Genomic DNA, 12,658 nt, shown 5'->3' on the forward strand with positions numbered 1-12,658 from the left:
TGAAGGATCCAAAGTCGGGTTCAGGACAGTGTACTTGCTATAGGTGTACTCCAGTGACCTGTTACTCGGAGAATGAGACGTCGAAGTCGGGATGTGTCTGCAAGAGAAATCATGGAAAATGCCATCCTGGATCAGAAGTTCAAGAGGCTTCTGTCTGTATGATCATTGCGGAAGCAGTATTCGGGTCGCTCATACCATCGAGGCATCGAGGGAGGGAATGAGCTTCCACTGAAGTCTTGCACCCGAGTCTGTCATGAATAAGATCAGCGCAGTTCCATACAGTCTTCGTATACTTTGTCTTGTAGCTAGCACTCGAGGGATAAAATACCGTAAGTTGTACATCTCCCAAGCTCTCTTAAGCTGCCACTCTTTGACATTTTATTGTGTTCGTAGCAGGGAGATCTCGAGCTATTGAAGGAGGTGACTGCTATAGAGCCAGCAGAGTTTCAATTCTCCAAAGCCAGAGGATCCATGGAATAGTGAGTAACTCCTTCATTGCTTTTCGTTCGTCATATCTCACGCCATTGAATGCAAAACGGTCTTTGTAAAATGAACAAAAGGGCTTGGGGATACATCGTTTCCACTTAACAGAAGTCTGCTGCACTCCAATATCCTTTAAATGATCTTTCAATCTCTGTGAGCACATCAGGATGCCTCTTGTCATCTTCTAAACCTCGCTTAATTTCGATCAATCTCGTCTAGAAGGGGATATATGTAATCTAGAGATCTGAGCTCTAACAAGGTTTAGAGCGTGGTGAATGCGGCATCGAAACGCCAGCCAAACCCTATCGGATGTTCTTTAATTACGCTGTGAATTCACGAAATGCTGAGACTTCGACGCAAGGCGCCGTAGATGATCATGCAGCCCAGAGGGCAGTAAATCATTGGAGTGGTTGAAAGAGACCTTAAAAGACTTCTGAGGTCGCCAACAAGAGCGCATCCAGGTTACAACAAGACAATGAACTCCTTGATATGGGACGGTTTAAAGAGGTAAGCAGCAGAACACCTCTCTGCCATCTCTCCGCACCCTCTTCTGCTAATGTCGTCATCATCAGCTGAGCTCTTGGCATTGCCCAAAACCCCGTGACCTCGCGATGGTAGCTTGCGTATCCCATGCTTCCAAAGTCGGAAAGAGCTCTGAAGAGGGATATGGATTGTGATTTCGAAGGGATTCACGGGCACTTTGTGACATTGCGAGCAGTGCATATATATGAGCATGACTATTAGCTGATGATTGTCAAGAAGCTTCAAAATTCATTAAAGCTCAAGATCGGAATTGTGTATACCAGGCAGAAAGCTGAATGAATATATATGGATTCAATGTCCAGCAAATGTATATTCTTTTCCACTTTATTGTCCAATCAAGAATGTGACTAATAACCAGTGAAGAAAGCAATTGTACTTCTACAATGGACTCTGAGTTTCATATTGACAAGTACTCTTACTAGGAAGCACAATTCGAGTCTGTATTGAATTGGTCGATAGAGAATACCGCAATGACCAAACAATCAAATATCATCAATCAAGAAGAAGTAAGAAACAGGCAGATAGACAACATTCAATTTCACGAACGGAACGCAGAGGCATGATATTGCTTTCATTTACAGTTGCAAAGAACTCGCATGCGAGGAAAAAGCAGAAGCAAAATATGAAGCATGCAGTAACGATTATGAAGTCAAGGGTGTATTACTTACCTCTTACAAGTGATAAGTCTCGGCAAGTAGGCTACAAATTTCGACGTATGTGAAGGTTTGGCACCAACACAGCATTTAAAAGATAATGGATAGAGCGCATAACTAGGATCTCGGAGCTCGATTGAGGTGCTTGACGAGCCAGACAGATGCTTCTGTGTTGATTTGGTGAGCGTTAGCATTGGATCATACTGGTAGAGCGGTGAAATTTACCGATATGTCAATCAACGGTGACACGGGGGAACCGCAAAGATAGGTGAATGAATGACTGGTTGATTGTCTGCTGAACTCAGGGAGAAGCCCTCTACTTATACATCTGGAGAGGTTTTGACGCATGACAGGTCTATCATCTGATAACATCCGACGTATATTCGGGAGTCTGGGTCAGCAGTGCTGGTTCTTTGCGCTACCGGATATGACCCCGGAGTGTGTCCTGATTTGAGGGGCAGAAGGAAGAGAGGAAGTAAAATGCTCGCAGAAATATAAGATCTAATATCAAAAGCAGCCCAGTAGAAACAGCTGCGTTGACATCACTCATGGAGTATCATGATTCAAAATCATTACGCAAAACCAAAAGACATGGAAGGGAAATGCAGAAATGGTCATGTAGTTATGACCTGGTTGCCTAACGAGCCGACTCCAGACCCAATTTGCGATGCATCCGAAACGCCCCATGACTTTTAGAACTACCACCCGCCTCTCCTCCCGCCGCGTCCCCTCCCAAAGTTCCCACCACGATTCCTGTTGTCGGCGCCCTGATCATACCCATACTGATTCTGGCCCTGACCAAAACCCTGGCCCCCAAACCCCTGGTTCCCACCTTGCGCACCACCCGCAGCTCCCTGACCAAACATCGCAGAAGGATCACCCATTTGACTCGGATCCATACCCGCAGCCATCATAGCTTGCATCTGCTGCATCATCTCGGGTGTCATGCCCTCCATACCTGGCATACCTGGCATACCAGCCCCGCCCGCAGCTCCGGGGACCATACCCGGCATGCCCATCGACATCATCATCATATCTTCCATCATCTTCTTCTGGTTCGTAGAGCTGAATTCGGAGCGAATAGTTTCTTGCTTGCTTGCGTAAAGTGCCCATGTGAACTCGTCGAAGCCGTAGTTGAAGAAGTCGCTGACGTCTGTGCCAGGTCGGCGCCAAGGTTTGTCGTTCTCGTTCAGATCTGATATGTTAGCTGAGGACTGCACAGAGAAGAGATGAGCTGACCTTCGTCGATGTTGACTTGGGTGATTGGCTTCCCTGCAGGTTCATAGATGGGCTTCGCGTTGACATCAATCTTGGAAGTTGAGATGCCTGGGAGATCAGCACCTCCAGTGGGCAGCGCAGCGGTCTTTGTAGAGGATTCCTTTTTTACCACAGCAGGCTTCGTAACTACATCGCTCGAAGTCGTCCTTGTGTTGATATTTCGAATCTCGTTATATTTGGGCTGGCTACATCTGGTCAATCCTGTCCGGCAGTCTGAAGCGGATGAACATACGAAGGCGGGGGAGCTTTTAATCCATCTTTTCGCTCGGTGATGATATCTATGTCCTGATCCAGCATCAGTATTTGTCCTGCATATCTCAATACCTGCGCATACTGAATCGCTCCCATCCTCGTCCGCCTCGTCTTCCTCCTCGCCCTCCTCGAGATCTCCATCATCCTGCGCCGGCTTGGCAGTCGTTTGAGGGGTTTCTGCAGCTTTTTCGGGTTCTTGAGTAGTCTCCTCCCCCCCTTTCTCATCAGCATAGAAGTCATCATCTTCATCGACATCCATCTTGGCGGCTCTGTAGCACTCGTGTTGCGACAGGAAATGGAAGCTTTGGATTGACGTCGGAGCTGCAAGGTACTTGGCAAGCTTGCTCGCTTAGCGCATCTCCAAAATCCCAGCGACGCGTCTCCCCAAAAGCTAAGGTTCGAGGTCGCATTCCAACCAGCACCCACAAATTTCACCAGCCACTGAAGTTATACCATTGGAAGGCGCATAGAAGACTATGACCTTGGCTCGCACACAAAGTGGACCCGGCGGACTCAGCATCAATACCAACTCTGCCAATTCAATACCGTAAGCATCCCCGGACCGCGAGGACCAGGGGTCGCAAAGCTCGGGATCTGTAAATCTAACAGCAGACCTAGTGGCTCAGTTACAACATCTGCAACCGGCGGAATGTTTGCAGGCTCTACGACAACATCTGCTCCGCAGACGGGTGGGCTCTTTGGATCCGCAGCGGCGACGAGTGCACCAGCGGCAGGAGGATTATTTGGAGCAGCACCAGCTCCAGCGACAGGAGGATTGTTTGGAGGAGCAGGGACGGCTACTACTCAACCGCAAGCTGTAGGGGGACTCTTTGGATCGGCCGCGACGACGACACAACCGCAGACTGGGGGGTTATTTGGAACCGCGCAAACTCAGTCGACTGGGGGGCTATTTGGAAATGCCTCTTCTACGCAGCCAGCCCAGACGGGTGGACTGTTCGGGGCTTCAACTGCAGCATCCCAACCTCAGCAAGCTGGCGGCCTCTTTGGCGCAGCTGCTACGGCAGCTCCAGCTCAAAACAGTGCTTCTGGTGGTGGGCTTTTCGCTAGTCTAAATGCCAACCAGAACAAGCCAGCAGGATCTATGTTGTACGTGTATCAACTCCTTTGTTGGAATCTTAGCTAACGGAAAAAAGTGGCGGAAGCACAGCGCAAAATCAACAATCCCAAAACCAGCAACAGCCCAACTCTATGTCTAACCAAAATCAAGGCTCGGGTCTATTTGGTGCTCCCTTAGGCGGCGGACTCTCTCTAGGACAATCTACAAACCAACAACCTCAAACCGTGCCCGGAGTCCGAATCGATGCCAGCCAGATCCGAGGCACAACCCGTTTCAACGACCTCCATGACGAGCTGCAAAAGCAAATAACCCTCTTTGACAATGTCATCCAAGGGCAAATTAGACTCAAGGCCGACTGTGACGCCATTATGCCCGCGCACGACAACCAACTCGCCCAGATTCCCAACGATGTGGAGTTCTGTCGCCGGAAACTCATTGGAGTAGAGAACTCGCAAGATTCTGACGCACAAGCCATCTCCGTTGTCGGACGCTTCATCAAAGTCGATGCCGAGCACGCAAAGCTAAGCTTCAAAGCCATCGATAACTTGAAACTGCCTCCGCAATACCACAATCAAGGCGTTTGGGCGCAGAATTCTACTTCAAACAGCAACGGAGGAGCCGAGAACGGGGATTCGGATGCGCAGGATATCGTTAGCTTTTTTGCGAATACTGCTGATGAACTGGCTGCTACGCTCAACACCTACCATAAACACATTGTTGAAATAGAACAGCATCTGAGATCTGTGGAAGCCAACAGCGCGCAGCAAATCAATGCATTGGTAGCGAAGCGAAACGGCATGTCTACTGGCCAAGAAGACCACGAAGGCGAGCTATTCGGCGTACTGCGAGATTTCGAGGGCGGGCTGTTGAGTGTGGCCGGCAAGATTGGGGGGTCGAGAGAAGGTGTTAGAAGCTTGCAGCTAGGACAATTTCATTCTGGGCAGAGTGGGAGGACGAATGGTGCTAAAAATGGGTTGTATTGATTGGAAATGTTGAATGGAAGGGCAATCGGAGTCTGGTGTTCAGGCTGTCATACTGCATGAGAGCGAGGATGGGCGAGCATCTACCGTAGGTGTGGTAGAAATCACGCTTTTGATTATGCAGGTATCAATGAAAATTGAGATCGAGTGTACAAACTGACCCATCTGGACCTCGCATTTCCCTATTCATACCTCCGAGTCACTGTGTGCATCAACCCCTATATCCTGGCACGAACTTGCTGGGGACTGAATAGAGATAGGGATGATAGAAGTTTTGCACTTCTTAACTTGTTGCGTTAGTCTGCGCAATCGTTAATGACGATGTCGAGAGATATTCTGTGCTCTCTTGACGAGTTCCTGCCCTTCTCGGTTGTGACCCCCCACCGGACCACGTGTTCGAGTCGACAATTTCGCTTCTCTTCCATCTTCTATCTTCCTTCTCACATTTTCATCTCCATCTCTATTCCTATCTCTATCCCGATATTTCGCAGCTTCTTCCGCGACTTCTTCCGCAACTTCTGTATGATTAGACCCTCATTTAGGCCTCGTCCCCGACCACATGAACATATGCGGGAGGCCATGGATGATTCTTCCAAAATCCAGATGCTCGAGGCAGTCCCATACGCCATGGAGCGTTTCCTCGAGGCTCCATTGCCACAGGTCCTTTCGGCACCACCAGACATGCACCCACAATCAAGTGAGCACGAAGAGGATGAGCTCCCCCCACTGCTCTATGCTCGCCAGCATGGACTTTGTCGTGATTACCTCCAGGCTCCTCTGGGATGGTCTGATCTTCAGGACCTCCAGAGAAAAGCAGCTGGCGCCGTTTACGAGGATTCCAACCTTCCGCTCTTTAATTTTGGTGCGGAGCTTAAGATTGAAGAGCGCCTGACTTGCTCGAAGGAGGCAGCTGTGATTTTGTCGTGGGTCGCAAATGAGACCTTTGCAAAAGATGGCGACGCTCTCATCAACGCCCACTTCAACGCTCCCAGCAGCAACCGGATCCAAAAATTGGAACTTCCCCTGCTGAGGACTGACCACGAAACTGACTGTAGAGACTTTGCCAATAGAGAGGGATTCGAGATCAAGCTTCGCGATGTCAAACTTCCCCTGGAGGCCGTTAGGGATGAAGAGGGCCTTGACTGGACATCGAAGTTTGCGCATCTAGGTGCTGAGGTATCACAGGAGCTGAAGCAAGAGAGAATCGGCATTACCAGAGATACGATGAGTTTCCTGCAGCAATCCCTGGCCGTTTTCCTGACGGAAGACGACGAGAAGAGCCTGTGGGATACGCAGCAGACATACAAGAGGGTGAGTAATGCCCCCCAACCATGAAAACAATTGTTTACGGATTCTTTGCAGAAAACTATTTTCGAGCCTATCACCCCTCCACTTTCGCCATTGCCTGTCAAGCCTGAGCCCTTCGAACCCGCTGAAGATGACCCAGCATTTCATGTTCCAATCCTCTCCGATGCCATCTCACCAACTAAACAGGATCTTGAGGCAATCGAGAAAGAGCTATTCCAACAGGACATCCCGACTCCGCCCCGACTGATAGTACAGCCTAGCCTGAACAATTTAGATAGCAGTTCGGGGACGATGAGCCTAGAAGAGGTTTATCCACCACTGGCGTCTCTTGATAACAGTCCGAAGATCAAAGAAGAAAAGAGGGTCAAGCTGGGAGATCTCAAGGTGGAGGAGCCAATGACACCAAAAATGCGGGCTCCGACTCACAAATTTGTTCGCTTCAGCAATATCATTGAGCAGCTAGATATCAAGCCAAGCAGCAGCCCACGTACGCCTCCTGGTACGAGCACCTTTTTCAAAGAGGTATTCGGACCTGCATACGAAAGTGTGAACCAGCAACTTGAGCAAGAAACGCTTATTCGAGCCGACACCACAGCCAGAGTCGACGTTCGTGTCATGGACTTTCGAAAGCCAGATCCACCGTGGCATAAATTTGACCAGATCAAGGAGCCGTCAGCACTGCTGGAGTTGCAGAAGTCCTTCATTCGAGAAACGGTTAGAAGCATACCCACTTGGCCCGGATCTGGGAAAAGAGATAGCAGTCTACCGTGGTCTCCCTTCACTTCCGAATTTGCAAAGCTTGCTCTCGAAGAGGAGTATCAGGACAATAATAGCACTTGGAAACCGTTCGTGAAAGATGACCAGGATGCTATCGACAGCTCAAGTCTGATCTGGAAGCAACCCGGACTGAAGATCCTGAGAGATGGCAAAGACGACGACGACGACGAGATCGAGCCTGGTCAAATCCAAACAGACTCTCCTCAAGACTTGTCGTTCATCGTCAAGAAAAGGAAGATGGAGTTGCAAGAGCGAGACAACTTCAGAAAGAACAACCCCGTTGAGGGTAATAATGTCCCAGCGGTATCTGGGTTTACTCCAATCAATAAGCCAAAGCATTCTGCTTCCACTAGTAATTCAGCGACGGGGCAGCTTGTTAGCGGCGAGCTGGGAATGCTAGGGAGCCAGTTCTCGGCAGAAGCCTCTCTCAACCACTACCTTGAACTTCGTGGAGCGAAGAGACCGAAGCTTACAGACAGTATCTACTTTGGAAGTACCACCAAGGCTCTTGTACCGGGAAGTCAGCCATTGATAGTCGCCACTCCTCAGCAGGCAGGCATACCGATCCGAACATCTCCCCTCATGAAACAAGAGAAGTTGCCTATCCCGATCATAGCTCCATCCAACACGGCAGCCAACATCATCATCTCGTCCACACTGCTCAAGAACCGCGCCTTGATCAAGCATATTGAGAGCCAGCTCCCCTCCCTCAAGCTCGTCGAGCGAGACTTTACAGCCCACAACACCAGCACCTGGATGCCCGGCTCCGTGACCCGCTCCCCCGTGAAATCACCGCTCGACTCGGAAGCCGATCTCATCCTCTCCCCCACCACCGGCATCATCCTCACCACGCTGCAGAAGATCAAGCAGCGGGCCCTCCCTGGCCAGTCGCAGAAGTCCAAGCCTGCGATCCGCGAGCGGCTGGAGAGAGTCTGCCCGAGATACGAGAAGCTCGTCGTGTTCGTCAGCGAGGGGAACCTGGACGAGAGCACCAACGGACTGGACGACAGCGATTGCCTCGCCCTGGCGGAGTTCATCGGCTTCGCCTCGGCCTTCGAGACCGCTGTAGGCGTGCACTTTGTTGGAGGCGGCGATGCGACGCTGGCCCGGTGGATTGCGAGTGTTGTCGTGCAGCATCCTGCGGACACGGAGTTGTTACCTGAAGAAACACACTGGGAAATGTTCCTCCGACGGGCGGGATTGAATGCCTTTGCGGCCCAGGCAGTCAGTGCTGATCTCAAGGCCCCGGAAGGTGTAAATGTGGCCAGTCCCAGTCAGGCCGAACGATTCGGGCTCGCGGCTTTCATGAAGATGGGCAGGCAAGAGCGCATCACGAGGCTGGGTGGTCATGTTGGACGGAGGGTGTTGGAGAGGGTTGGTGCGGCTATCGATACTGCTTGGGAGTGATATATAAGGCGTGGAGATTTCATGAGATAAAGCTTGGTATGTTGCTGGGTGGTTTTTGGGTTGCTATATTTGCTGATGTAAGATGATCTGGGAATTTGCCGCTAAGCGGGTCAAATAGGGGTTTGAAATGTCACACATGCAATAGCGTAGCTAGATAAGGGTCATAAACTCCATACTTTAATGCTGTTATCGGGAGACCTAGAGACTGGCTCTGGCGATAGACTTGAAGTTGACGATAGCCGAGAGCTAGAGCCGGAGCCAGAGCTTCCTTCTGAATCCGTCTCTTGTTCTGAATCAGAATCTCGTTCCGAATCGTCCTCGGGTCTTTCACCGTCAGAGCTGTCGCTCTCCTCGCTCTCGGATCCATTACTGGACCAAAGCTCTGGAGAAGATCTCTGCCCGGAACAAGTTGCTACCACCGTTCCGGAAGAGTGTACCGCCGTTGACGATACAGGATCTGCCGCCACGTTAGCCGAAGCCCATTCATAGTTCATCTCAGACATGCCATCATGAGCCTTCCACTCCCAGCTCCTCTCCATAGCACCCTCAGTCATCCCCACGCCCTCCCAAACCCTAACAACGCCATCAGTGCCCCCAGCCCAAACCTCGGTTCCCTTCTCCCCTTCGAACAAGCCCACCCCCAACCTCTGATTGGTTTCCGCCTCTCTGCCCACCAACCAAGAAACCAGTCTGCCCGTAACCCTAACATCGTAAACCAGAAGCCCCCTACTCTTCCTCTCCACCACAAACAAGTAACGGCCGCAAGCACTCCACCCCGTCTCGCTCACCCCCGTCCCTCCAATGCCCGCCTCGCCATCAGCAGCCTCCTGGATACCCCACGTGGCAACCGTACCCCCCATGCCACCGACATCATACAGCCCAACCCACCTTGTCCAGGTTCCCGCAGCCAGCATGCCCGCATCGGCGTTCTCGGGCGACGGCTGCTGCGAGAGCGCGGACACGATGCCGCGCATGCCGACGCCGCCGCCTTTCATTTTGTGCCGTTTGCTCGGGATGGTCGGCATGCGCGTGGCGGGGCCTTCGCCGGAGCGCGAGACGTCGAAGCACGCGATCAGGCAGTCGGTGCCGGCCAGGAAGGAGTTTTGCGTGCTCCAGAGCAGGGAGGAGGGCGTGTAGTAGGCTTCCGTTGTGGGGGATATGAGGTTGTAGGTTGCGACGGGGGTGGTGAGCGGGGAGAGGGCGTTGAGGAGGCGGATGGGGAGAGAGGAGGGCGTGCTGAGGTAGAGGGTTGTAGAGGGGTCGGAGAGGGCGAAGTACGGGTAGGGTGTTAGACGGTTGATGGGGGTTGGGAAAGGGTGGGTTGTGTAGGACGTGAGGGGTGGTGGGGAGGTATCCGTGAGGAGATCTGGCGGAAGGATGAAAGTCCGGATTGCGTTGTCGGCGGAGGAAGTCAGGAGGGTGGTACCGTCTGGAGTCCTGTTTTCTATCAGAAAGAGTTTTGTCTTGAAAGAGAGGTAAAGGGGCTTACCATTGGGCGCTCTTGAAGTAGTTGACTTCCACATCGTCTTCGGTCCTGATTCCCCGCCCCCTTTTTGCCAGAGTTTCTTCTTTCGAATTTAGCCCCGGGTCCAATCCCTCGCCAGTGGTTACGCCATTATATTCCCGCCGTTCGCTTTCGCGGATCCGGGAGTCAACGATGGAGCAGCTGTATGTATTCCCTGTGGATGCTACCAGCCGCGGAGCTTTCGAATTATCCTCCATGATGCGAATTGATGCTACATTTTTATCTACTAGCGAAACTTGTGCGCATTCGATATCCAAAGCATTGGTAGAGCCAGGTAGCGAAAAGGTGCCGTTGTTGATGTCGCTCTACACAAATGCTGGGAAATTTGTTAGATACAGGACGTCGGGGTCAGGAGGTGTCGTCGGGACACTCACGGCCGGCCCGGCCCATAACGGCCCGAGCAATTCGCCAAGTTATATTTACCAGCCCGATTTCCTTGACACAAAAAAGATAAAAAATCTTCACAGATTGCAATACAATTTCAACTTGTAGCTGACTCTCAATAGCTCAGCATGAAGAAAGATGTAAGACGTAATCTGTCTCGCCCTCCCCCTCGCCCTCGCCCTTGCAGTGTATCAAAGCCCAAGTGACGAACGAGTCCCGTGATCATCAGAACTATTCGCTCCTTCTCTCTTTGGATTTTGGGAAGTTTTCTCCTTCTCCTTGACCTCTTCCTTCACCTCTTCCTTCACAATCTCCTCCATCTTCACCATCATATTCATTCGTATCGTGCATTGCCATCAATCAGTCTACCACTTTGCAAGATGTCGGTGGCCCTTCATAATATGGGACGCCGGCTCGACCACTCCTCAAATAATGTCTTGGAGAATATCGACAAAGGTCCTGTAATCTCCTTCTCCTCAACTCTGATCCCGGATGTCCGGATTATGGTCTTTGACAAGGAATACCATCTTCACTCTGCCATCTTACGGGTGAAGTCTGGTTACTTTCGAGCCTCTTTCGACCGTCAGGATATCGGCCCAGGACCCCGGTCAGCCCAGTTTCTGTATGAGTACATATCGGTCTTTGATAAAGAGGGGATTGAATGGTCCCTCCAGCGAGTAAACAGGGTATGCTTTTTCGGATCCAGATTTCTTCGGCTTTGCGCAGTCTTATAGATTAACTGCTAATACATTACAGGATTTCCCCACGCCCGAAACATATACCGGACCAGCTATCGGATTCCGCGAGAAATCCGAAGCGACCGCATTCTTCAAGCTTCTCTGTGCAATTTATACCCGCCCTTACAAGATCCAAGATGTCGAGGAATTGGAGACCATGACAAATCAAGCTGAAACCTACAGGGCTTTGTAAGTAACTCTCTGGTGACAAGAAACGCATGTCAGGATATTGCCCGATATGTTAAGGACCAAGTCTCGTGAGTAGACTACTGACTTCAAACAGGCCAGCCCTGTCGAACACACTCACCATTGGTCTTTTCCGGAGCCCTATGTTTGTATCATGCTTCTTTGATTTATGCTGTTGTCGGGCTTTGCTCATTGCAAAGAAACTGCGCCATCCGCTATTATTCAGAGAGGCATTCATACATGCGGTCGGCAGATGGCAAGAATCGATAGAGGGTCAGGAAGTATATGAGGAGTTGGTAAGGGCGGACTCCGAACTTGCAACGCTTCTCGACAGAGCGTGGATAGGTCTCAGTAAAGACGTCCTGAAGATCCAGCAAGTACTCATGTGGAAGATGAGCATGGATTCCGCCTCGTTCATCGATCTACCAGAGATATTTTCGCAATCGGATTTGGAAAGGGGTGACCAGATGACAGAACGTGCTTTGTTCTACAGAAAATTGTATGACTACTTGAGTGACTGTGTCGATAAGAGCGATGGCGGCTTTCTCCGCCTTCCTGGGTATGACTCAGATTCAGATTCACTCCGTGTTATCACGAATCAAATCGAATCCGATCTCTGTGTTCCTTTGAGAAAAATACTGGAAAACAAGCTCTATTTTGATTTACGCCCTCAAGTAAACTGTGAGTCGACCATCCTCAGTCTCAGTGGATCTTGTTCCGCACATCCCGCCCCGAATTCCCACGACTTCTCTTCCTGAATATGCAGCTGACGAAACCTTGCCATTGTAGATTGGCGTCAGCAGCATTTCCTCTCTATCGATATCAAAGAGGAGGACATGCCCTGGGACAAGTTGGAGACTGATTGGTAGCTCACCGGTTGTGTGTAGTCGCGAATAATGGCACCTTCAGGAGGGTATAAGAGAGTCCCTTTAATAGGCATTTTTGGGGGGCGGAGGGGGGAGGAGGGGAACCTTCATCTTGGGATTCGAAGTTCGCAGTCTACATTTTGATTATACCACCGACGGACAGCATGCGGTACTCCACAGCTGGCTCGTTTCACCAGGAGG

General features: G+C 50.8%; 5 protein-coding genes across 5 annotated transcripts; 3 read left to right on the top strand and 2 right to left on the bottom strand.

Moving 5' to 3' along the window:
- Positions 1 to 2,377: 2,377 nt before the first annotated feature.
- On the bottom strand, positions 2,378 to 3,468 carry L3040_004789 (uncharacterized protein; the record flags this gene model as incomplete). Its single annotated transcript, XM_007291072.1, has 4 exons — positions 2,378 to 2,874; positions 2,919 to 3,142; positions 3,190 to 3,242; positions 3,292 to 3,468. 4 exons carry the CDS (start codon positions 3,466 to 3,468, stop codon positions 2,378 to 2,380), a joined length of 951 nt encoding a protein of 316 aa, XP_007291134.1.
- A 217-nt stretch (positions 3,469 to 3,685) lies between these two features.
- On the top strand, positions 3,686 to 5,270 carry L3040_004790 (uncharacterized protein; the record flags this gene model as incomplete). Its single annotated transcript, XM_007291071.2, has 3 exons — positions 3,686 to 3,756; positions 3,828 to 4,316; positions 4,364 to 5,270. 3 exons carry the CDS (start codon positions 3,686 to 3,688, stop codon positions 5,268 to 5,270), a joined length of 1,467 nt encoding a protein of 488 aa, XP_007291133.2.
- Positions 5,271 to 5,834: 564 nt separating this feature from the next.
- On the top strand, positions 5,835 to 8,759 carry L3040_004791 (uncharacterized protein; the record flags this gene model as incomplete). Its single annotated transcript, XM_066156334.1, has 2 exons — positions 5,835 to 6,578; positions 6,630 to 8,759. The coding sequence occupies 2 exons, from the start codon at positions 5,835 to 5,837 to the stop codon at positions 8,757 to 8,759; spliced, it is 2,874 nt and encodes a 957-aa protein (XP_066011748.1).
- Positions 8,760 to 9,053: 294 nt separating this feature from the next.
- L3040_004792 (uncharacterized protein) lies at positions 9,054 to 10,481 on the bottom strand (the record flags this gene model as incomplete). The annotated part of the gene is made up of 4 exons (XM_066156335.1): positions 9,054 to 9,083; positions 9,176 to 9,216; positions 9,265 to 10,196; positions 10,249 to 10,481. The coding sequence occupies 4 exons, from the start codon at positions 10,479 to 10,481 to the stop codon at positions 9,054 to 9,056; spliced, it is 1,236 nt and encodes a 411-aa protein (XP_066011749.1).
- A 567-nt stretch (positions 10,482 to 11,048) lies between these two features.
- Positions 11,049 to 11,598, top strand: L3040_004793 (uncharacterized protein; the record flags this gene model as incomplete). The annotated part of the gene is made up of 2 exons (XM_007291069.2): positions 11,049 to 11,354; positions 11,425 to 11,598. 2 exons carry the CDS (start codon positions 11,049 to 11,051, stop codon positions 11,596 to 11,598), a joined length of 480 nt encoding a protein of 159 aa, XP_007291131.2.
- Between the last annotated feature and the right edge of the window lie 1,060 nt (positions 11,599 to 12,658).

This window comes from Drepanopeziza brunnea (genome assembly GCF_022702325.1).
Source record: "Drepanopeziza brunnea f. sp. 'multigermtubi' strain 214-2 chromosome Unknown ctg7, whole genome shotgun sequence".
Lineage (NCBI taxonomy): Eukaryota > Fungi > Ascomycota > Leotiomycetes > Helotiales > Drepanopezizaceae > Drepanopeziza > Drepanopeziza brunnea.